Source organism: Triturus cristatus, chromosome 6 (genome assembly GCF_964204655.1).
Source record: "Triturus cristatus chromosome 6, aTriCri1.1, whole genome shotgun sequence".
NCBI classification, from domain to species: domain Eukaryota; kingdom Metazoa; phylum Chordata; class Amphibia; order Caudata; family Salamandridae; genus Triturus; species Triturus cristatus.
In genome coordinates, this window is record NC_140589.1 from 112,324,179 (window position 1) to 112,350,641 (window position 26,463).

The 26,463-nt window shown below is 46.7% G+C and overlaps 1 protein-coding gene across 1 annotated transcript in view; it reads left to right on the forward strand.

The window, feature by feature from the left end:
- The window catches only part of LOC146816480 (exportin-5-like), a 1,728,456-nt gene that overhangs the window by 634,784 nt on the left and 1,067,209 nt on the right, over positions 1-26,463 (forward strand). Inside the window, exon 14 of the mRNA XM_085610324.1 lies at positions 3,047-3,162. Coding sequence (XP_085466450.1) covers positions 3,047-3,162 — 116 coding nt within the window. The remainder of the gene's footprint in view (positions 1-3,046; positions 3,163-26,463) is intronic.

A 26,463-nucleotide genomic window follows, 5' to 3' on the forward strand; every position in this document is an offset into this window, starting at 1 on the left:
TTCTCCTCCTTGGGAGCTTAATGTGGTACTCTCTCGACTTATGCAAGAGCCTTTTGAACGCTTACGTAAGGCGACTTCAGCATCTGTCTTGGAAGACCGCTTTCCTTGTGGCTATCACTTCTGCCTGCAGGGCTAGTGAAATCCAGGCACTTTGCTGTCAAGAGCCTTACACCATTTTTCATGCAAAGTGGTTATGAGGACTCATCCGAAATTCCTTCCTAAGGTGGTTTAGAATTTTCACCTAAACCAGACTATTTCCTTACCTACTTTTTTCCAGCATCCATCTACTCCAGCAGAGGAATCGCTTCATTCCCTGTACGTTAGAAGGGTTTTAAAATTCTATCTGGATAAAACTAAGGATCTCCAGAGTTCAGACCAGTTATTTATAAACTATGGCTCTCTCCTTGCAGGTCTAGTGACTTCCAAGCAGTCTGTCTCCAGATGGATTGTTTCCTGTATTGTACCCTGTTACCAAAAAGCTAACAAATCCCTTTCCAGTAAGCCTAAACCTCACTCTACCAGAGGGAAGGCAGCTACTGCGGCCTTGCTTCGTAATATTCACATTACTGAGATTTGCAAGGCTGCTACTCGGAAGTCAGTTCTTACATTCACTAAACACTACTGCCTGGACTGATGCTAAGGCAGATGCTCAAGTAGGGTAGGATTCCCTTTGGAACCTATTTGCTTAAACCTGCATACCAATTTCCCTGTCTCTACCACCGCGTTTTATAGGGATGGGCATGGAAATCCCCTACGAGAGAAGGAACAGTTTCTTACCCGTAACTCCAGTTCTCATAAGCAACCTGCCCTCCTCCCCGGTGGAATAGAGAGACGGATCCATAACATAGAATATGCATTCACTTATCGCCCTGAAAAATAACTGAAGTAACTGCCACTGGCTGTGCATGATGGGATACAGGTGGTCTCTGGATTCTTAAAGGCATAGCATCTAATTTTAAGACCTATAATGGCAGCCTATGGGGCTGTTCTGTTCTCTCCTTTCATCTCTATCAGGAAAAAATTTGTTTTGTGAAGAGGAGTCTTCTGTGTGTTAACCACCACAAAAATTGCACAAAATATCGTATACTAGCCATCTCTTTCCACTGCAAGATGAAGATGCGGCCAGTGTTGCTTATGTTTTTAGGCCGCATTATTGTCTTTCTGTATCTTAAGTGTCTTTGCAGGCCTTCCTGAAGAAAGGCGAAAAATAGCCACTTAAGAAGATATATCTAAAGGAGTGCTCCGTGGTCCCAGCACATGGGCGGGACAATTCAAGTGCTTATGACTTATCATAGAAATACCCCTACGAGAGAACTGGAGTTACAGATAAGAAACTGTTCCTTCCTCACTGAGCCCCTCCCTGTTCAATCCCCAAATGGCCCCTTTTGCCACCATCATACGCTCCCACAGCTTCAGCATCATCCCCTACACAGATGACACCCAGCTGATCCTCTCCCTCTCAAAAGAAAAACCCATCACCCACTATATCTTCATCAAGTGCATATCCCATGTAGCTGATTGAATGAGCAACAGCTGCCTCAAACATATCGGTGGCAAAACCAAAGTGGTATTGCTTGGCAAAGACTCCTCACTCTGTCACCAGCTTGGTGGCCAACCAGGTTGTGACCAGCCCCCATTCCCCCCAAAGCCTCCAGGAACTTGGGCATTATGATAGACAACCAAAACTCCTTTGCCAGCCAGGCCAATGTGGTCTCATGAATACGCTTACACATCTTGACAATGCTCAAGAAAATATTCAAAGGACTCCTGCTCGACATCTGTAGAACGGTGGCTCGAGATCTTATCACAAACAGACTTGAGTATGGCAACTCCTTCTAGGTTTGCATCGGAGCCCAGCTTACCAACAAACTCCAGATCCTATAAAACACTGCTGCTAGACTCCCACTCAACCAACCAACGCAAGTTCACATAACCAAGAAACTGAGAAACCTCTGCTGGCTCCCCATCCAGAAATGCCCCCAATTCAAACTTTTCAACCTCACTTACAAGGCACAAAACCAGGGCCATGTCTACCTCAACAACGGCAGCCACTTCCACATCCTAACCAAATACCTAAGCTCAGATGGCCTGCCTCTTGGCCATGTCCCCCGCATCTGGCGTGCCAAAAGTTTTTGACTGGCTTTCTCCTACATCGCCCCCCGCCAGGGTTGGAATGAGCTCCTCTTCCCCATGAGAGTGGCCATCTCAGTCCTCAAATTCAGAAAGAAAATGAAAACCTGGCTCATCAAATAGCCTTCAGGAAGCCCAGTCTGCACCTTCTCAGGCACCAAGATACTCTCCTAGGTGATATGCCAGCCCTGCAAATACTGATTGAATTGCATGACATGATGCATGCGCATCCATAAAAAATGATGCAGCCACATCATTGCGCGGTTTCCTGCCTCTGCCATTTGTTCACGCTGTATAGTATCTGCATTTTTGCAGATGCTGTAGAGCATAAAAGCCAATAGGTCTTTGCCAATGCTTTTTCTTAATCTGATGCAGAACACCATTGTCAAAAAGCATAGGCAAAGCCATTAGGTCTGCATCGGCAAAGCAAAAAGATGCAGCCTGTTGGCTTTGACGGTCCTTGTTCTATTTGTTGCTATGATGTTGGCTTGGTGTTTTCTTTTTTCCCCTTTCCTCTGAGCGGCATCAGAACAGATGTACTTTGCACACATGGTGAGTTCATTTCACTTCCACTGGTGAGACAACTGATCAGTACCTGGTGCTGCTTCAGCATCCACTACGACTTGTTAGGAGGGTATGACAATGTTTCTGGATCTAGCCTATGAAAATGTTTCCAAATCTATTCTTGTGTTCTCAGAAAACTTCAAAGATAAGATATCTGTAAAAGCAAGGCTGTAGAACACACCTTTTATAAGGTTAGAACTTGTGCTTTAGTTATGTATTTCAGGGCTAAATATTTGGTGGTGAAAGTTTGTAAACCTCCAATGTGTTTATGAATATATAAAATACAAGCATGAATATTATGATGAGATTCAGCACGCTGCTAATATACATTTCTCTTTTTTCATTTCCTCAGCTGGAATATTAAAATTTCTGAGCTCCCGCTCCTCATCTAACTTGCAGCAATGGGAAGCTATTACGTTATTTATTGACATTATTATGAGTCACATTTTTAAACTTCTTAAAAGTGAGGTATGTATTCCTTCCTTAAGCAATACGTTTTGGTATGGTGTTGTTTACCGATTATTGAATCTGCTATGGTTATTTATGTATTGATTATACTGTAACTCTCAGATGTGTAGGGGGAAACCTACTTTTTTTGTTTTGATGCTGTAGGAAGCTGGCTCTGTATATACTAAACCATAAATAAGGTATAGGGTGCAGAGAGTCCAGTGAGTCCCCAGAGGTATAGCAGAAGCTAAGTTAGGGAAGTACTAACAGCACTCTTTGTGGTAGTGTGGTCGAGCAGTTAGGCTTATCCCGAGGGAGTGTTAAGCATTTATTTTGTTCACTCAATCAAGGCTGATGGCACATACTCGGAAACTGAATCCAGACCAAATAGGTAGGTATAAAAAGGTACAATTATGTTTGAGGCATGTGAGCTGGAGATCACATGCTTTGCATACTCCTGCCATTTAGTGTTGGGTCCGGATGTTTGTAAGTTGTTTTTCTCCAAAGAAGTCTTTCCAGTCACTAGGTAGGTGACACCTCCTTTCGGTGATAGTGCGCACGTTAGATTGTTTTTTTCCGCCATTGGGTTTGGACGGGAATTGCTGCGCTCCGGTTTGACACCTTTTCTTGGGTTCCACTCGATGCGCAATCCACTTACCCTCAATGGTATTGTTTTTGATCGCATATTTCCGTTCTCTCCGTATTGTATTTATTATTATATTTTATTGCATTTTAAATCAGACAAAAAACACAGCACGTACAATAATGCAAAGAAAAATGAAATGATACAAATGTAGATCAAATAAACCAAAAACAAGAATGAGACTTAACAGTGCCGATACAAAGCATGGGGATGATTCGGGTGGAGGGCAGATGAGGCCAGGGTGACATCACAGCAAGGTAATAAAATTCTATAATTGAATTATACGGCGGGCATAATACTGTTATAGATAGTGCAAATAGACATAAGAGCATCACAGGGTAATACCAAATCATCTGTAATAGTACTGTAGGACATTGGTTTTACGGAGACTGACCACAATCATATTCTAGTCATCAGGTGTATCTGCCGAGGCCGGCTGAACAGCATGATATTGAGCGAACAGACCCCAAAAACTCTTCGGGCGATTACACGGAGGGAGTATTTCGTTATAGGTATCTGATTGTTTGTTGCAATAAACCATATCGTGTTCCCACTCTGCCACAGAGGGCACAGGGCCCCTCATCCAGCGCATCGCTAGTTTTCGCTTAGCCAGGAGAAGACCCATCGCCACCAATTTACGCACATTTTTCTTAGGGGGTTTAATATAACCTAGGAGCGCCAACAAGGGATCCGGAGCAAGGGAGAGCCCAATTATGTCATTCAGGTTCTGAAAAATCTTTCCCCAATAATGTTCCACCTGTGGGCATTGCCAGGCCAGATGACAAAACCCAGCACGCGGTGTACAATAGCGCTCACAGTTACCGGTGTCACGCAAACCGTACCCAAAAAGGCGCAAAGGGGTGATAGACTCTGTTTAAAAATGTTAAATGGGCAAGCCTATGATGACCATTAATAGAAATCTTACGGTGACTTCACAACAGTAGTACCATACTTCATCTGTAATAGGAACGTCAATATCTAACTGCCAGGCCTGTCTAACCCTGCTGAGGGAAGAAGACTATTGGCCAAGGCTGAGGCATATAGTTTGGAGATTAACTTGCACGTGGTCTGAGCGCTCAAGAGTGCAGTCAAAGGAGGAATATCCTAGGGTTCCAGTAACTCTTCCCCAAGTATCGCCCGCAAAGCATGCCAGGTTTTGAAAAAGTGGAATCTCGTCAGTACCGAGTGCGTATTATCAGTGCCCGCTAAGTTTTCCCAAGCACCTATCCGCCCACGTTTAAACAAATCGTCCATGGTTTGTATGTGCAATTTGTTGAGGGAATTCAGTGTCCCCTTCTCTGAGCTGAGCGCAAACCATTGACACCACTCCACACGCATTCGGGGCGAATATAATTGCGCCCCATCATACATTCTAAGCAAAGCATTCCACACATGAACAACAGAATTGATCGAGTCCAGTATTCTGCAGCGTCTCGTTGGGGCCTGTGTGAGGAAGCGAGGCAGTGAGTGCGGGGCAGCAGCAACCCGCCCGATCTGAAGGTGAGGTAAATCATGGGGCCTGTGCACCCAACTGTATGCATGAGAGGCCTGCGCAGCCCTGTAATACAGTTCAAAATTCGGAGCACTCCGTCCCCCAGCTGTGTACAAAAGCATGAGAGTGTCCAAGGCGACTCTAGGGAACTTACCAGCCCACGCTAATGTGGTCATCAGAGACCAGAGTTCTCGAAACAGATGCTCGGGCACCACTAATAGAATATTAACAAAGAGAAAGAGCAGGCGAGGGAGCACAACCATCTTCATCAAAATTACTCTGCCAGCCAAGGACAATGGAAGTCTTATCCATCTGTCCAAGTCATCACCGTACTTATCAACCACTTTACCCTAACTAGCTTTTATTCCACATCCGCATCAGAATGAACTTGAATGCCCAAATAGCGCACCGGGTCAGTGGTCCATTGTAGTGGGAAGTAGAGCGGAAACTGCACAGTGGAAGGCGTCGGTGGATACAATATGGATTTAAGGCGCAGCACCTCGCATATCACGGGGGATAGATGAATCTCAGAATCACGGATATATAAAAGTGTATCGTCGGCGTAGGCAGAAGTGATGAGATTGTAATGAGGAAATCTAATCCCCCTGTGCCCGTGATATTCACGCAATGCCCGCAGCAGGGGTTCAGCAGCAACGGCATATAACTGGGACAGCGGGCACCCTTGTCGGGTACCCCTCGAAATTTGAAACGGGGCAGAGACAACATCGCCCATGCGCACTCAAGCTACTGGGGAATTATATAGTACCGAGACCAATTGCAGATAGACCCATTCGCCGCAACACAGCATGCATACATTTCCATTCAATCAAGTCAAAAGCCTTTTTTTGCATCTAAAAAACCACAGCAGCCTTGACCTCAGGACGAACATGCTGCAGGGCTCCAAAAACCGTGCGGAGACTATGTAATAGCGTGCGTCCCGGAATGAACCCAGCCTGTTAAGGGCCGATCAGCTGAGGGAGTAGTGGCGACAGACGACTAGCTAAAATGTTCGCGGAAAGTTTGGTGTCCACGTTAAGTAGTGAGAGCGGAAGATAAGAGGGGCACCTCCGAGGGTCTTTATTCAGCTTCAACAGAGTAATGATTCAATGCTTTGCGCATGGAGGAGGGCATTATACTGTCTGCGGCTATCTCGTGAATGATATGAGATGTGGAATCAGAAGATCACTGAAACCCTTATAGAATGTGACCATCCAGCCCGGGGGCACTGTCCTCACGCATTGACCCCAGAGCGATCCGAACCTCCGCCACCTCAATGGGGCGCATCAAAAAACTGACGCTGCCAGTTCTGTAGCCAGGGTAGCTGTATATATTCTAAATAGTGAGAAATGTCATTATCGCTAGGGGTAAGTTTAGAACAATAGAGCTCCTGATAATAGGAGCGGAACTTAGCATTGATTCTAGTGTGTTCCGTCAGGATCGACCCATCATCACCCTTAAGTTCGACAATGCCCCCAGAGTCTAGACGGTGACGGGCCATCGCCGCCAGCACTGAGCCCGGCCGATCAGTCTCACCATAGGCTCTGGCTGACGCGTTCTTGCCCATATGTTTGCCCTCACTGTCAGCTTCCTCATGGACTTCAGCCAGTGTGGCCTTGAGTTGTTCACATAGATCGGGATCATTAGCGAGAGATAGACGCGCCTTAGGGTCCGACAGACTGGTCTCCAGCAAAGCAAGGCTACCGCGAATGGCCCGGAGAACGCCCTCATGCTTACTGATGGCAACACCTCTAATGAAAACCTTAAACTCCTCCCAAACCATAGTGAAGGAGTCGACCGAGCCCGCATTGATATCGAAAAATTCAGAGATCGCGTCGCTCAGAGTGAAAAACAGAATTGAATAATGAATAAGAAGGAAAGCGCCACTAAAAAAAGGGGGCGGGGGTGCGATGGGGCACTGTGATCGTGACTGGTCCGAAAAAGAGCGGGCCAGGACGGAACAATCCAGTACCTTATGCATCAGAGGTTGTGAAATAAACTAATAGTCAATGCTCGTATGGATATCATGTTGTGCCGAATAATGTGTATAACCGCCACAGGCGCTTGAACGAGACCTCCATACATCAGCCAGCTATAGTTGTAAAGCAATACCCGCCACTGCCTTCGCTGAGGCAGAAAGTGGACGCGCGGGACCTTTCGAGCAATCAAGAGTCGTGTTCAAATACCCCCCCCCCCCCGTGCTGTGCTGTTTTTGTTTCTCTCTTATTCGCGTTGCCCAGTATGCGTGGTCCTGCTTGAGGGAACTCGCTGAGAGTGCGACGGCAGTATCAGGCATGCAAGCCGGCCAGGGGGAACCGGCGCCTTTCTTCCTGGTGGTCCTGCAGGAGCGGACTCGTGGGAGGGTCGCGTTCAGTTTTGTGTTACTCACAGGTTCTTGGTGAGGACCGCTTGGTGTCAAGTTGGTTCGGCTTCCCGGTCGCCTTGGCAAAAGGGAGGAGCTGCCAGACAGTGCCGCATAATCGATCGCGGGCGGCCAAAGGAGGTGGTTTTGTTCTGTGTTGGTGGCGTGCTCACTTGACGTACATGTTGGCGGTGCCCACTGGGTATTGTGGCACAATTTCCTGGTCAAAAATGGTGTTTTATTACATCAGTGGTTTTGATGTATTTAAGGGGGCTTTTATATAGCGCAAACTTGACCCGAATCCAGTCAGGTATCAGAGTGCTTTACATAGCACCAGTTACGTTACATGAGGACACACAATTATTATTATTTATTTTTTTGTTAGGCGCGGGGAGATTAAGTGATTTGCCCAGAATCGCAGGAGGTTTAGCGTCGTTACCGAGACTCGAACCCAGTTCCCCAAGGTCTGACGTCGAGCGCCCTAACAGGCCAACTCCTCTCCCTTGAGTCAGTGTGCATTGCGTGTTAAACAAGCTGCGAGACAACGGAAGGGGTCGGGAACACGGACAAGGGGAAAGGGGACAGAAAAAGGCACGGCCGTTCTTGTTGATTAGGGGTGGCTGCCACACTGCTTAAAACAGGTGCGGTGTCCCTGAAGCGGGCGCCGTGCTCAGTATTGTCCGGACGTGTGCACTAGGAAAGTGAAAGCTCGAAGGGAGCCGTACACGTGCACATCGCCTGTCTGAACGCGCACATGTTTTGTCTCCCTGCGCACCAAACCCTCGACAATAAAGTCTCGCCAAGGCTATGCAGCGCATGCGCTGCGCTTGCTAGGTAAGACCTAAAAAACTAGCGGGGGGAGTAGTGTAGTGAAGGAGAAGCGGGCCTAGTGCAAGCACACTATCTCTTATCCATTGAAACAGGTTACCCGGCCCACTAATCAGGTTAGCAATGCATATATAACTTTATAACTTTCCATATTATGACAAATTACAACAAAGCAGCACTACACTGATAGTAATTTCATATCTTCTCAGTCATTGTCATCGAGGCTGACGGGGAACAACATTCAGAACAGGAGCGTCATTTCGACCTTTTCCATGCTTGCCAGCCTTCTCCCAATCCCGGAATGGTTTCTGTAAGGACTGCGGGTCCGAGTATATCCTGGGCTTACCGTCAAATAGGACCTTGAGACGTTCCGGATAGAACATAGCGTACTCAATATGTTGATCATGCAGTTTACGCTTCAGGAGAATGAACTGCCACCTGGCCTCCTGTACCTTTAGGGTGAAATCTGGGAACAGAGAGATGGAAGCGCCCTCATAGTGCAAAGTTCCCAGTTCTCTTGCCTTGTACAACATCTCTGTCCCGGTAGTTTAAGAGTTTCGCTATTCTAGGCCGAGGAGGGGCTCCAGGCTGGGGGCTAGGGCCAAGCGGGCGATGCGCCCTTTCCACAACAAATAAGTGAGAAAAAGTGTCTGCATCTAGAAGAGAAATCAGCAATTTTTCCACAAATGTCTTCATATTGCCCGCCGCTGTAGACTCCGCCAGGCCCGTAAAACGAAGGTTACTGCATCGCGACCGGGCCTCCTGATCCTTAGCTCTATCCTGCAGGGCAGTCAATGAGCGCTCAATGCGCTTCTGTGTGCCACCAGCGTCAGATTGGGCCTCCTCTAATTCTGTGATGCGGCGCTCTGCCATGTCAATGTGCTCATCGACCCTCTCGTACATCCTATCCATCCTGTAGGCCAACATGTCTATTTTCGAGTCAATGGCAGTGAGACCCTTCAGCATAAATGCAATGATCTGCTTGATGTCGCCAACTGGATTGTCAGCAGGGGCCTCCGACTCTGAGATCGCAGTGTCCGCCAACTCTTCGCAGCGCCGAGACTTGTGCTGCTCAAAGTTGAGCTTGGGTTGAGACTTGTCAGGCTTCTCCATCGCCAAATCCTCCACACAACGGGCAGCCCAGAAGAACACTCGCCAGGTCTAGCTGCAAGGTACCACCGGGAATGAGGGGGGGGGGGCAAGATGACCGAGCCAGAACAAAAGGATGAGGCAGACACAGTAGTAATGGGGAGGCAGCCATCACACACCAGTCCTCCGATCCAGCAAGGAGAGAGGTGGTAACGCAGAGCGTGCGCCAGCACAAAGGTGATGATAGCCACTAGAATAGGCCGGGCAGCACCATACAGCAGTGAGCCCCAAGCCGGGACCAGCAGCCCGCGTCGCGAGTCCAAGGGCCAAATCAAGAGCCCCCCCACAGTGTGCAAGGTTGTACACCACCGGGCACAGGGAACCTCCAGTACATTGCAAGGCTGTGCTCACGGGGGGCAGAGACCACACCTCAAGGAACTCCTCGGGCCAGGCACAGAGCAAGAGGCAAATTGTTGGACTAGGCCGCAAAGGAGGCCGCGCATCACCTAGGGGAACAGACACAGAGCCGGTTCTCCCGCAGCCCAGTCTAGGAATGCCTCACCTCAGAGATCCGCGCCAGGCAGCAGCTCCGGTCGACCGCAGCCACAGACGCACGCGGTCAGGTTCAGGGCCCGCAGGGCCATCTCCGGCCGCGCCGTGCTTGCACCAGCTGCACTGCCACACAGGTACAGACCAGGCAGTCCCCCGCGCGTATCGAGGCCGCACCTGAGCAACAGGGACACTGCAATCGCCGTAGCCCCGAGGCTCCTCTCGGGGATCGCCAGTCAGCCCAGGACGTCAGCAGCGGCAGCAGTTGCAGTCGGGGCACCCGCCGGCTCTGGGCCAACAACCCCAGCCCAGAGATCAGGAAACACGGCAGGCTGCTCCCACAGCCGCACGGGCAGTAGGCCGCACCACGCTGCGACCGCTCACTTGCGGTTTGAAGACCCCCAGCAGGAAGCTGATGAAAGCAAGCACAGCATTCTAATGCCCGAGGTCACAGGAGTGTAGATCCGTCGTCGCCGCCACTGACTGAGCTAGATAGAGCACGGATTTCTGATGGATAACAGCGGTGTGTGGCGCAGCACTAGATCAAGGCGGCCAGCTTCCAGCCAGGCAAGCTCCCCTCTCCGTATCGTATTTACTACAAAATCCCTCTTTCGATCGGGTAGCTCGTGGAAGGCTGTTGGGCCTACCCACGTTTGGTCCGCCACACGGTCAATGGAACGGATTCCATTTAAATTCTTTCCTTGGTGCCACGCGAAGTTCCCGTGTACTGACTCACACGAAGTGTGCAACTTGTGCTTATCTCCAGAGCACAACGAACAGGACTGCAACACGTGCAAGTCTTTTCTATCGAAGAATATGCTTCGCGACCACCGGGCTAGACGTCGCGACATGAAGAGCCAACACACCGGTTCCATTTCGGTCCTCTTTAATGAAGATTCTGTACAAGAGACCCGCAATGCCATAGGAGAACAGGAGCCTATCTCCGTCCCCGGATCTGGCTCTGATGTGGACGGAGATATCCCGCAAGGGCAGCGCATCATGAGTACCGATCCTCGTTTCCCCCAAAGTCCAACTCAGCCCAAGAGAAAGGCTCTGGTCCCACCCCTGCCTTCGGGCCACGGTCGGCACCGAGAACATGTTTCAGACACCCTGCCTTCTGGCTCAGCACCGAAACACACCCAAAAGCTTTCCAGCTCCAAATTGAGTCGTCCACGTTCAGGCACCGAGCCGAAACCTTCGGGGTCAAAGTCAAAATCCGTCTCAGCCCCAGTCAGCCCCACCTCCTTCGACGGCGAAAACGTCTTCGGATCCGAAATCCTCGGCATCCAAAACACCGGCACCGAAACCTCCTGCGCCAAAACAGATGCGCCGATTCCATTAAAGGCCCACCGTGTCGGTGTTCCGCTCTCAAAACCGGGCCCGAAACAGAAGGAACTGTACATTCATCCAAAAACTGGACACATTGCGAACAAATTGCCACTCAAATGCAAACCTAAACCTGAAGAAGCTTACCACATTCCTTTAAAAGGGAAGCATGTGGATACTAACCCTCCTCCTCGTCCTCGTCGTCCTCGTCCTCCATCACCTCCTTCCCCTGAGTCACAACCATTGTTCAATTCACCTGCTGGCTCACCACCACCATATACACCTGATGATCAGGATGATGGGGCTGGGGACAATGATCCAACACCTACTGACTGCCGGAGAGATTACAACACTATTTCTCCCACGGGTAACAATCCTGATCTTTACCCTGTAGGAAAGTGGGATTCTGTTGCAGTAACCCCCCCACTTTTTGCCAGACTACTGATGCACTTTTTCTTGGTGTGCCCTGGGTCACTGCCAATCAGGTTCCAAGGGCCTGTGTTCTTTCCCCAAAACTAACCCAATTGGCATCTCTGGCCACAGGTCAGCCCCTGGTAAATGGTACCACAGGTACCCAGGGCACTGTGACCAGGCAAGACCTTTAAGGGCTGCAGCAATGATTGTGCCACCCTTAGAGGCCCTGTACCCTGACACTCGCACACTGTCTTTGCAGGCTGCGTGTCTTGGTGCAGAACAAAGTGAAGAGTCAACATAGCACACATCCCTGTGTGCCATGCCCACAAACCACTGCCCTGGCATACATCAGTCACCCCTCTAGCTTGGTGCCCTATGCCAGTGGTGAGGGTTCAGGTGCATGAGCCCTATACCCCTACAGTGCCCAAGTCCATTCATGGGCACTGTAAGTGCAGTGCTGCCATTAAGAGTATATGGTGCTGGGAGTCTGTCATTACGAACTCCACAGCACCATAATGGCTACACTGAAGACTGGGAAGTTTGGTATCAAACTTCTCAGCACATTAAACCCACACTGAAGCCAGTGTAGGATTTAATGTAAAATGCACAACAGAGGGCATCTTAGAGATGCCCCCTGAAACTCTACCAACTCCTAGTGACCTGACTGAGTTGCTGCTTTGGCTGCCACCACCAGACATGTTTCTGGACCCCCGGAGGCCTGAAACCATGCACATCCTGAGACGAGGTGCCAAGCCTCCTCCCCCAGGATGGGCAGGGTTCACGAAGGAGAAGCTTCAAAGGCATGCCGCCTTTGTGAGCCTCTCCAGACAGTTTGCTGCTTTCAGCAACTGGTCCCCACTGGTTCCACCCCCCACTTTGGGCGGGAGAATAGGCAGGAAAAACAAGTGAGAAAGAGGTGTGCCCAACTCTGCCAACCCCACCCCTCAGGTGGGGGAGGTGAGGTGAAGCTCCACCTCGAATCACTGCCATCTTGAGGATGGGGGGACTCTGCCCCCCTCCCACTGGAGATCTGGCTGAATAGAGGGTGTACCCACCCCGGTGAAGGGATCAATTGGTCCCTGCCCTTTACCTACCTGTAACGCCCCTAGATTTAGAATTGAGGGGGCACCCTGAACCTTCCTTCCTCAGATCCAGCCTACCTACAAGAAGAAAAGAAAGATGTAGATCCGTGCAGAGCTAACAAGAGGATGACGCCCGCTGACTTGGCCCCAGCCCTACAGGCCTGTCTCCCCTCGAACTTGCTAGTTTACAGACTTAAGGCAACAATATTATCAACATCTTATGACTTGAACAATTGATAGCATATACACATGAATCACAGGGAGAACCAACTATATATGGATTTTTTTACGAAATAAACATGATTTTTATTGATATTGGTTGTAGAAAATTCATTTAATTAAAAAAGAAGGTTCCATGTAAACTCATTCAATCATCCTCATTCATACAGCAGAAGGCTAGTGTACAATTTACAACTTTTCTTCATTTCAAGTAGGTACAATGATAACAGTTTATAGTTTAAAAGAGAAAAAGACAATGTGGCACACATGGTCTGTTGCGTTCGTGCGTTTCGGCACCGAGCTGTGCCTTCGTCAGGAAAATAGGCCACAGTAGATAAAGGTTGGTTTCTGTAAAGAGAATATATATAAGATACAAGGTTCTCCCTTAATGATAAACTCTATGCCGCCATAAAAGCGTGATTTGTTTGGTGTTTGCACTTAAGAGATTAAAAGGCAGTGAATCAGATCAGAGTAGCTCAATAGATTTTGAGTTGATGATAGCAAGGGTGATTTCACCAGCAGGAATATTATGTGAGAAGCAATTAGATTGAGAACCAAAGATAGACTAAAAGATAGAGGCCACCACATAAACTAAGTGATTCAAATCACAATAGTGTCACCCAGTGAGCATTTCACCTTATATATTCTTATTTGTTTCCAAAGATTGACATTGTCTCTTAACTTGATGATCAAAAGATCCTCTTTAAGTTGCTGATGGCAGTAAGGCACATCTTGCCTTTTGGTCAGGAATAAGTATACACTGGGGAAGTATAGAGACTTTCATTATTATTATTGTTGTGCTTTTAAATGATTTACAGCCAATAAATTGTGTAGGATACCTGAATCGTATGTATCCAGGAACAGGGTGGTCTTCTTTAGTTTTTACTTTTTTAACTGTTTGACCCTGGTTAGAGACAGATCTAGCATCCAGTTTCAAAACAGTCCTTTATATAGCTCTAGGCAAGATAGAGCAAATATATCAATTACAAAGGTATATTTTATGATGGCAGAAGGATCGACTTATTAATCAGATATTTAATGTATATCTTTTTATTTTATGAATAAGCGTTTTTAACTGAGACTCAATTAGATATGTCAATTAAACATTAGCCCTAAAATACTTGCATTCCAATATATTTGTCCGAAAATGCATGCATTTTCTATGAAATATAGATTAAAATAGGTGATTAAAAGTGTGTTTTTTCTTTTTGACTCGGTTGAGTTTTATCTACATTGTTTGTGGAGCAATACGTTTCTTCAATATGTGAGAACAATGAGCTCCTATAGATAATAGAGCATCGCTCTTGTGCAAGTGTAACTGCACATTTTAACTCTAAGATATTGTATAGAGAATGGTGTGCCGCTAACATGCAAGTAAAACTGCAAATGCACATAATAGAGTATTACATTTTGCTATACTGTAGCTGTAGTCAATTGTTCCTTATTCAGATGTGTTAGCATGGAGTCGCAATTAATTTATGCGAAATTAAAAACCCATACATCACTTGCGCCCATTTAACACTAGATAAAGCCTTTAGTGTTTGACATAGGATTATAGTTTACTCAATTTTAGCTAAAGCGCAGCATACCTTATAAGTCTTTTATGACGTTGAAAACGTGACTCCTATATATAACGATGTGTATCAAATGGGTTAACGCTCCAATTCCCTGCTTGAGCTACGTAATTCCATTATTCCTAGTTATTTAGCCAGCGTTCAACCAACCGGTTGAGCTACATAATTTCAGCATGCGATGACTTACTTGTATGATAAGTTCGATTTGCCAGATTAAGGGGTCCTCCGCACACCGCAATCGCTGCGTGAAGTCTGACCCGAGTAATGTTAGTTTCCACTAGATGTACTGTTCGGCTGTGTCACATGATACGGGATGTGATCACACATGCGGAGGGATAACCAATCACAAGATATGTCACATGGTGGTTGTTGTCCAATCATGTGTGACATAAACAAAAACTTTATTTACAACTAATTCTGAGCATATTGTTAGAATTCAATGGTATTTTGTTAATATCCCTTTCAATCAAATCATGGCGTTTATAACGAACCATGCTGCTTTTAAACATTAGAGCCTTAATTCTAAATACAAGTGCTACCATCTTGCTAATTTTTTCGTCATGGATTAGAGAGATATAAAGCTATTCCATAGAAGAGGCTCAGGATGCTGGTATAAGATAGATAAAGGAATTTCAGCAATGACAGGCAGCAGACTCAACTGGTATTATATCGTATTGCCTGTTCCCACAGAATTTCTTGGTTCATGCCTTGTGCAAACGTGTCCAGGGAAAATATCCAAAATACCTCTTCTTTTTCTGAGTTCGTCTGAATCAGTACCTATCTTGTCATTGATCTTTTCCAGAATCAGCCAATTAATTTGTTCATGGCTGTGTCCTGCTTCCAAATAGTGCTTCACTAAGGGGGCATTGATCTTTTTCGTCTGGATAGCTGAACGATGTTCAGTTAACGAGTTGCTAGCGTTCTGGATGTATCCCCCACATATCCCTTTTTACATGGACATAATAGTAAATAAATAATGTTTTTTATTTTACAGTTCGTAAACTATTTTAAGGTGGTTATATGAATTGTGAGTTAACGTCTTTGTGATTATTGCAGTGTCACAGGCTTTGCATTGTGTACATTTGTTATTGCCTGTTAGTGGTGCAGAATCATCAAGGGTCTACTGGGTCTGTAATTTTTTTGTCATGTGCGAATGAACATTTTGGTCTTTATGATTTCTATTTCTTCAATGGGCAAACATTGGACGTGCTAGCTTAGTGGCATCTTCTGAATTAGCATTTAATATATGTCAATGGGCACATGTTACTTTTTCGTTCTCTGTCGAGTGTCTAGTGACACATACTAGCGTGGGTGATGGTTTTGAGGGATGGTTGTCCAATAGATGGTTTCTGTCCTAGAACCGTGCACGTTTATAGGTGTCTCTTATCAATCCTTCCTGGATATCCTCGCGATATAAATTTGGCTTTCATCATTTCCGATCTGATGTCATAATCTGTGATGTTAGTGCAGTTTCTCCGCAACCGGAGAAACTGGCCAAAGGGGATGCTCTCTTTTTGTTTATTTGGATGGAAGCTTGTAAAATGTAGTAACGTGTTTTTGCACTTGGTTTCACATACAGGTCTACTTCAAGTTCATGATTCTTTTCTTTAATTTCTATATCTAGGAATTCAGTGTGATTTTGGCTGGTGTGTGGGCAGTGAATTGTAATTTAGAATCACATGCATTGATCCATAATAAGAATTCAGATAGTTGGTCTGAGTCATTTGTCCAGATGAAGAATAGATCATCTATAAAACGAGCCCAATGTTTGATGGACTCGTAGAAGGGGGCTATTTCATTATATATATGTATGCTCTCAAAGTGGGCCATATATATATATTTACTATAGTGGGAGCGCATGACGCTCCCATGCTGACTCCCTTTATTCTGGCGATGTAACTGCCCGTTAAAATCAAGTGTTTTCTTCCAGGACAATTGCAAGAATTGCAATAATGAATTCTGGATCATAGTCTATCTGATATTGGTTTATAAACCAGGCTACTGCTGTCAGGGCCCCTTGCTGTGGTATGCTACTATACAGTGACTCCACTTCCAAGGTAACCAAAGTTTTGTTTAGTTCATGAAATGGTAATCCTTCCACTGTTTGTATCATGGATTTAGTATCCCTGATATATGATGTCGTTTTGGATATATGAGGACATAGGATACGGTCTAAGTATTTGGAAATAGGTTCAGAGACTGAGACTATAGTGGTTACGATTGGACGATATGGAGGATCAAAGCTATTTTTGTGAATCTTTGGGACTCCATAAATTGTGCCATTTTGGGAGTTTTAATGTTTAAAAAATCAAATTCTTTTTGGCAAAGTACCTGTTTCCAGCGCTCCTCTTTTTGTTAAATTGAGGATCTTTCTTTGGACTCTAGATGTGTGGGGTCTGTTTTAACAGGCAAATAGAAATTAGTGTCACTTAGGAGATTTAACGTTGTCTGAATGTATTTATCAGTGTCTAGCACCACTATACCCCCACCCTTATCACAATTCTTGATGGTGATATCCGAATTGCTACGAAGGGAAATTAACGTTTTTAGTTCTTCTTGATTTAGGTTGTTAGGGGGGTGGAAGGTATGTCTTAAAGATGTTTTTAAACTTTTGAGAACCAGGTTTTCAAATATTCCTACCTCCGGTCCTAGCTGGTCAAGGCTCTGGGTGAATGTAGAGATTGGATGTAGTCCTGACTGATTTTCTACCTCATTTAAGTTGTTATTCTCTGTATTAGCAAACAATTTTTTTAGTCGTATCTTACGGAAAAAAGCTGTTATATCTTGGTAGAGTTCAAAGATGTTAATGCCCGTATGGGGTACAAAAGTCTTGTAGCGGTTGTTTTGATAAGTTAAATACGGATATTTCACTTTCGGCCTCCAGTATTGGGCATTCCGGGTGACTAAGTATTGTTGGGTATTTTGTTGGTAAATGCCCCGATTGAAGGAATCGTGATACCTCGTTGGTATCTCGGCCTCCATGAGCCTTGCCGGGCCTGGCGCCGACCCAGATCATTTGCTGCTTTCAGCAACTGGTCCCCACTGGTTCTACCCCCCACTTTGGGCGGGAGAACCGGTGAGAAACAGGTGTGCCCACCTCTGCCCCCCTAATGTTCAGGGTACAGGTAGGGACCAATGGGTCCCTTCCCTGGGGTGAGTACACCCCCTAATATGCCCTCCTCTAGTGGGAGGGGGGCATATGCCTCACTCTGGTTTGCTGGGTTCCTGTCTGGGACTGCGAGTTGTGCTTCATCTCGCCTCCCACGAGTGAGGGGTGGAATTGGCAGAGGTGGGTACACCTCCCTTCCTCACTTTGGTTTTCCCGCCGGTTCTCCTGCCCAAGTGGGGGTGAAAACCAGTGGGGACCAGTTTTCTGGGAGCAGCAAGTTGCCTGGGGTAGCTCACAAAGGCTGCCCGTCCTGGGGGAGGAGGCTTGGCACCTTGACCCAGGATGTGCATTGTCCCAGACCAGCAGGCTGTCGACCTAGGGGTCCAGAAACATGTCTGGTGGTGGCAGCTGAAAGCAGCCACTCAGCCTGGACACTAGTGGTATGTTCGTTTTCAGGGGGCATCTCAAAGATGCCTCTGTGTGCATTTTTCATTAAATCCCACACTGGCATCAGTGTGGGTTTAATGTGCTGAGAAGTTTGATACCAATCTTCCCAGTTTTCAGTGCAGCCATTATGGTGCTGTTGAGTTTGTAATGACAAACTCTCAGCTCAATATACTCTTAGTGGCAGCACTACACTTACACTGACTAAGAATGGACTTAGACACTGTAGGGGTACAGGGCTCATGCACCTGTACCCTCACCACTGGCATAGTGCACCCAGCTAGAGGGCAGTGGGTTGTAGGCATGGCACACAGGGATGTGCGCCATGTTGACTCTTCACTTTACTCTGCACCAAGACGCAGCCTGCAAAGGCGGTGTGTGGGTGAAAAGGTGCAGGGCCTCCAAGGGTGGCACAATAAGTCCTGCAGCCCTTGGGGGCCTTCCCTAGTTGCAGTGCTCTGGGTACCTGTGGTACCATTTACCAGGGCCCTACCTGTGGCCAGAGACGCCAGTTGGGTTTAGGCTTCAATGCAGTTTAAGGGAAAGAACATAGGCCCTGGGTACCTGATTAGCAGGAGCCCAGGGCACACTCAGTCAATTAACATCAGCAATTAAGCAAAAAGTGGGGTCAACCATGCAGAAATACAGCAAAATCCCGGTGTGTCCTGCAGCCAGCAACCTAGAAAATCCCGGAGGACCTGCCTGCCTTCCATCCCAAAACCTTTGGCTCCCATGAACACCGGATTTGTTCACCAGAAGACTCCAGCTCCGCAAGGATCCGCGAGTCTGCACCACTCTGCACCCAACTCCCACTGCCCGAGTTAGTGGTCCAACACCCCAAGGAGGACTTCCCAGCGATTCAGACCAGAGATCCAGTGATCCCTGACCTGCCTCCAGTCAATTCCTGCAGCCTCAAACTGGAAGGCCCCCCCCCAACCACAACCTGGAGCCAGTAAGAAGCTCCGACCCTAAGAGGTACCCCTGCACCCAAAGCCCCATGGCCTTGGGTGGCCCAACTGACGGTGCCTAACTGACCCCCAGCATCCCAACTTACCTCTCCAAGTGGTGGTAGGACCCAGAAGACCTTCGTCCCCGAGCCTGCAGTGTGTTTGCAAACTGGAGAAACTCTATTGAAAGCTACAGGGTGCCTGACGCCAAAACAGCACTCTGCACCCGGCTGCCCCTGTGCCGCTGAGTGTGCACCTTTTGTGATGGCTTGAACCCCCATTTGCCCTGAGCTTAAGTCCGGGAGCTTTGCTCCCACAACCCAGTGGCCTGCTCGTAAGCAGACACCAACTGGATGCCCCCTGTCCCCTATTTGATAACATTGTGCCTCAGCACTTTGTACCCGGCCGCCCTAGTGCCGCTGTGGGTGTAACAAGAGTGCATCCTTGACCCTGGAGGACCCCTGAGTCTAACCCTAGAATACCAACTCCCACAACAAAGTACTTACTTGTTAACCGATAAAACTGTTCGAGGCATATGAGATGTAGATCATCTGCTTTAGCATAGATCACCATCTGGTGTTGGGTCCGGATGTTTGCACTTTGTTTTTGTTTGAAGAAGTCTTTGCAGTCACGAGGTAGGTGACTCCTCCTTTCGGTGGTAGTGCGCATGGACATTGACTCCATCCCCAGATTGTTTTTTTCCGCCATAGGGTTCGGATGTGTATTGCGGCACTCCGGTTTGGTATTGTTTTCAAACCCCTTCAAAGCGCAATCCTCTACCCTCGACAGTATTGTTTTTGATCGCGGTTTCCCATTCAACGCGTATCGTGTACACTGTAAAAACCTTCGATCGGGCACTTCGAGGCGGGCCGTTGGGCCTACCTGCTCCGACCACACCAGCAGTCGATGGAACGGACTTCGTTCAAGCTATGTCCCGGGTATTGTGCTAAGTTTCCACGCACCGAATTGCACGAGGTGTGGAGCCTGTGCTTATCCCCGGAACACGAAGAAAAATCCTGCAAAGCGTGTCGATGATTCAGATTGAAGAAAAACATCCGTGATCGTCGGCCTCGACGCCACAAGATGCAACGTGGCAGCAGCTCCGTATTGGACATCTTCGGTAAAGACCTAGAACACCACCGTCCTGCTCCAGAAGCCGAAGAAGAAGAACTGGTCTCTGTGTCAGAAACCGACTCTGACATGGGGGAAGACTTTAAAGTCACTCTGGATCAACGTACCGTGAGTACAGATCCCCATGTGCCTAATGAACAAAAATCTAAGGCTCCGGTATCACTCTCGCCTCGACACCGAGAGAAACTTCAGACTCCCCGCCCTCCAGCTCGGCTATGAAACAGAAACACAAGCTTACCGGCTCGGGCTCTAGCCAACCCCATTCCGGTGCCGGACCAACACCTTCGGCACCGAAACACAAGGAGAAACACTTGCCACTTCCCATGCCGTCTGCACCAAAGACACCTTCGACACCGAAAACCTCAGAGCCGAAACTCTCCAAAACAAAAGAATCTGAACCAAAATCGTCCAAGCCTAAAGCCTCAGCTGAAACCCTCCACTTCTAAAAGCTCGGAGTCAACTGCCTCCGCACTGAAAAGTTCAAATACGAAACATGCCGCTCCGAAGACTCCACAGCCCAAACCGGCTAAAACTAAGCATTCATATTCCAACCACTCGGCATCCAAAGACATTGAGCCCAAATCTTCAATGCCAAAATCCACTCCTAGAGGGAAAGATCCTCCTTTAGAAGAACTTTCATCCGAAGACACACCTTTGGATCCAAAACAAAAAAGACTTTATATTGTTCCGGAAACTGGACACCTTACGGCTACTCTTCCTAAAAAAATGGAAGTTAGACCTCTCCGTAGATGCGCCTATAACTCTGAAGAAAAAAAAGAGATATGGGTACTAACCCTTCCTCCTCCTATACACATTACACCATCAAATTTACCACCTCCAATGTCACCTGATTAAAGGACGACGATTTTGGGGATGAGGATGGGAATGGGGATGACGGTCATACCCCACATGATCCGGCCATACCACATGACACTGATACCTGGGATGTTTATAAAAAGGATCCAGACCAACCTAATGACCTGGACCTGTATCCCTCCAGACCTTCCCCACCTGATGACAACATTGGCTTTGCACAACTTATCAACAGGGCTGCTCAATATCACGGAGTGGAGCTATACTCAGACCCTCTGGAAGAGGATTTCCTTGTAGAAACATTCACACACTCACAAAGGTCTACTAACACTTTACCCATGTTAAAGGGCATGTTAAAACATACCGACGAGGTATTCAAAGACCCAGTTAGAGCCAGGATACTAACACCTACGGTGGATAAATACAAGCCCGCTCCTACAGACCCTGTATACATAAAAGGTCAGTTACCTTTAAACTCTCTTGTTGTATCCAACCCCCGCAAGAGAGCTGACTCTCAAACTACAGGCGACGTCCCTCCTCCTGATAAGGAGTCTAAACTTATTGATGCCTCCGGCAAGAGAGTAGCTTCGCAGGCCTCGAATTATTGGCATATTGCCAATGCTCAGGCTCTCTTATCACGCTACCACAGGGCCCACTATGATGAGTTGGAAAAACTCATGCAACATTTGCCAGAAGAGTAAAAAACTAAAGCTAACAACCTCATTCAGGAAAGGAAGCTTATCACCAACACTTCCATAAAATGTGCCCTAGATGCAGCGGACACAGCTTCTCATGCTATCAACATTGGCATACTGTTGAGACACGCTTGGCTTCGAATCTCTGGATTCAAGTAAGAGGTACAATCCTCCATACTTAATCAACCCTTTGATAAAGATTATCTTTTCAGGCCAACAGTAGATAACTTCATTAGAAAAAATGAAGAGAGACACCAAAACTGCAATATCCGTGGGAGACCTACAATTACCTTCTAGCAGGGGTTCTTTTCATTGCTCCTTTTACAGGGGTGGTTCAAAAACACTGTTGTCAGAAAATCCCTCCTCCTCTTACAAAGAGAACAACCAATCTAACTCCACCAGAGGCTATTTTCGCGGAGGTTACAGAGGAAATAATAACAAGGGAAGAGGCAGTGGTAACTCCACAAGCACTTTCCCTGCCAATAAACAGTGACTTCCCTCCACTAACCCCCGATCATTCCACTCCTGTCGGAGGACGTCTCTCATAGTTCCTACCTGTCTGGAAGTCAGTCACCTCAGAAAAGTGGGTAATACAAATTATCCAACATGGTTATTGCCCTGAACTTACCAGCACTTCACAAACTATCCTTCCGAGACAGCGTGCAATGTCACAAGAACATCTCACCCTGTTAAAACAAGAGGTTCTCTCTCTGTTAGACAAACATGCAATAGAACCGGTCCCCTTACGTCATCAAGGGACGGGAGTGTACTCCCTCTACTATTTAATTCCAAACAAAGACGGCTCACTCAGGCCCATACTGGACCTTGGACCACTTCCACATGATCACCCTTCAACAGATACTCCCATTGCTTCAGCAAGCAGACTTTCTTTCCACTCTAGATTCAAAAGACGCCTACTTCCATATTCTCATTCGCTCAGCTCACAGGAAATATCTCAGGTTTGTGGTGGAGAGACAGCATTACCAATTCAAAGTCCTCCCATTCGACGTAACTACAGCACCAAGAGTCTTCCCCAAGTGTCTAACAGTAGTCGCAGCTTATTTAAGAAGACAACACATTCACGTCTTCCCCTACTTGGACGACTGGCTAATAAAAGCCAAGTCGCAACCCAGCTGCATACACCACACTCAAACAGTTCAACTGCTTCACGACTTGGGATACACTGTCAATCTCACCAAGTCTCATCTTCAACCCTCCAACACACAAGTGTACCTAGGAGCCACAATAGACACTTGCAGATCTCTAGTGTACCCCAACCCAGTCAGAATACACAACATGCAAACCCTAACTCACTGCCAGCCCGAGTGTTTATGCATTTGATGGGAATGATGGCGTCTTTCATTCTAATTGTTCCGTACGCAAGACTCCAAATGCGTCCCCTACAAGAATGCTTAGCACGTCAGTGGAACCAGGCTCAAGGTCAATTAACCGATCTGGTGTTTGTGTACGGCCGCACTCATCGCTCTCTGCAGTGGTGGAATACACAAAACCTTTCCAAAGAGCGGCCATTCATCGACCCGATTCCACAGATAGTGCTCACAGCAGACGCCTCCCTCACTGGTTGGGGAGATCTGCAAAAACATACCATTCAGGGCATGTGGACACTAGAACAAAAATAACTCCACATAAACCATCTGGAGCTGCTAGCAATTTTTCTAGCATTGAAAGCTTTTCAGATACATCTAGTAGGCAAAGCTGTCCTAGTTCGTACAGACAACATGACAGCAATGTACTACATACAACAAGCATTTGCAATGCAATAGGTCTCGCACTTACGCAAGTTTGAGCGCTTGGCATTGTAAATGACAATGCCTCTTATTTATGTTTTGGTATTTAAAACATAAATAAAAGCATTGCCATTTACAATGCTTAAAGCTTAAACTCTCGCAAATGCGATACATATTGCTTTGCAAATGCTTGTTTTAGAAAGCTGCATTGTAATTGGCTAAAAACGTAATGCTGCCCTCTTTCCTTTCTTTCTTTGTCTCTCTTGATGGTGGGTTGGGGGGGATTGGGGAGTTCCGGCGGGAGGGGAGTTGCGGGGGGGGGGGGGAAAGGTTCTGGGGGGGCGTAACTGATAGCGACTGTAAGGGCCTGAAAGTGCTTCTTCGGTTTCCCATCCACCTGTGGTGGGGGGGGGGGAGACCTCAGCTGCGGCTGCTCCTGCCTGGGCCGGGAAAGTGTATTGGCTTGCCGCTATTGGTTCTTTGATGAAAACCTTTAATAAAAGATTTAAACCTAAAAACGTAATGCTGCCTTTAGGCTATTCTATCAGTTCAGTCTGTTTTAAATGTATTCACACCTTGTGCTTCAAAAAAGAAAGAAAGATGTGCCAAGCAGTGTGGCGTGGTGTGAACTGTTGCAATTATTTCTTAAATGTACTTCTGTTAGAGACTGCGGCAGCACACTTAAAAGTTGGGATATAAGGATGTAGGGTATAACAAAGCTGCATGTTCCTTTGTCGTGACCCGTGGCTTAATGTGTGAGCAGTAACTGAGCCAGTGTACAACTGTTGACTGTTATCAGTTCCTCCCTGGCCCAAGAAGTCTGGCGTGGTGTCAAAAGTTCCAATTGTTTAGACTGTGGCAGCATATTAAAAGACATGTGGCCTTGCACTTAAGATTGCTATCTCCTTGAGAAGTTGCTGTTCTGTCCCATAAGAGCAGTGAAAAGAGAATTCCATTCAGGTAGAAGAAAACGGAAGGTTTATAAGGAGAAAAGAGCAAACTCTTTATAAGTGTGCTTGGAGAGGAATACTAACATATATGAAGTTGAGGGCAAAAAGGAAACCAATACTATTTTTGAACAAAGTATTTAACAACCCTGAAGTCCGATTTTTAATTAATAACCCCGTGTAGATTGTATTGAATTATAGGACATGTAGTTCCTACTCTCTGTTTCAGAAAGAATCCACCCTTGGTAACTCACTGTAACCAAAGGGAACGTAGTACAAATTATATAAATAAACAAATACCAGCGCAGAGCAAAGTGTACTGTTCTGTTTCACATCTCACACCTGCCAACTCGTATATGCCTTGCTGTATTAAGCATCACTAGTAGTGAATTGTGCGTATATGCGGTTTTAATACCTGATACTGAGCCCGTTTTTCTGTCTTCTGCAGGTTGCTTGAAAAACATCAACTGTGCTGCAACTAAAACGTAAAGCCCAAAACATATTCCCACCCTAAAATAATCAAACTTCTCTTTATGTAATATTTTATTATACATTTTTTCACATGCGTGCTGTGTCCCCACTAGCGATTATCACGAAGAGAGTGGTGAGGTGGATGGGGGAGGGGGAGGGGGGACGAGGGAATGCGTCTGTTGTTTGAAACATTATCTATATTTGTTTCAAGTGTTGCATGGCTAAATACTTATAAGGTCCCAAAGGCGAGACCTATGGGCTATGCCAATGCTTGTTTAATTTGTAAAGCACTTCTACTAGAGGGAGCTGCATACGAAAAATGTATATTAGTACCAACTTTTAAAGGTCACTAGACATGAATTTACAATTCCAGCCGTATTTAGGTATGCCAGTTTTCGTTTCTGTTAACAGCTTCATTAAAATTGGAAATCAATAAAGAGAAGGTGTATCAATTACACCTTGTGTCCGGAAGTACCGCTGTAAAACTTATATTTATTTAAATAATGTTGGGAAAGCTCTTGCAAACTTTTAGTAAAGTCGAAACTTTGTAGACGTCTATGTTAAGCGCCTTCATTTCCACGGCTCGCATGTTTCAGCGACACATGCAAATAGCTATGCAAATCAGCTAGACGTTCAGACTTCTTGGAATGTTCACTGCGAAGGATCCCTGGGGGCATGACCCATGACTTATGCAAATCTGAGCCCTGGAGGTAGGTGAACAATGCACTGCAACTCAAGATTTGCATTAACTGGTTTTCAAAGAAATCCAGAGAACCTTCCATTCACTTCGCCTAATCAAGAAAATAAGCTATGGATATTAAAATAAATAAAAAAAGACCCAACTGCGTCCTATCAGTGAGCGGGGGTAAGTTCTTGTTTTGAACCACTCCGCTGAATGAAGGCGGCAGGCAAGGTTTGCAATGTCCTTAAATCGGCATTTCTAGCGATCACTGGGGCCTGACAAGGCAGACTCTGAAATGGCCTCAGGCCGAATCAAAGTCCAAACTCGTACATAGGATTCGAGATCCCTTTGAAAACCGACATGTTTTGACTTGTCTTTAAAAGAATTCAACACTCCTGGCGCCTTGACTGAAGATTTTCAGACAGGGTTCAACATGCATCGGTCTGGAGTCTGTCTCCCTGCCGTTCTATGGCATTAACCACAAGTCTTGTACAGCGCTTTCAGGTAACTGAACGGAGGGCGTAGCACTTTATACAACGTCTTAATGCATAAATGAATGGCACTGTGGCCTGGTTGATGTCCCTGTAGTCGCAGGACGTAGGTAGAGCTGAGCAGGCAGGCCCTCGTGGTCAGCAGATCCCTCGCTATATCTCGTGTGAGGGGACTGACAGAGGCCGGCCTGTGTATTGACAGAAGTGCTACCAAGCCACATTTCCAGAGGCCAGAGTGCTGCTGCTCGGGCCTCCCAGGTCCGTAAAAA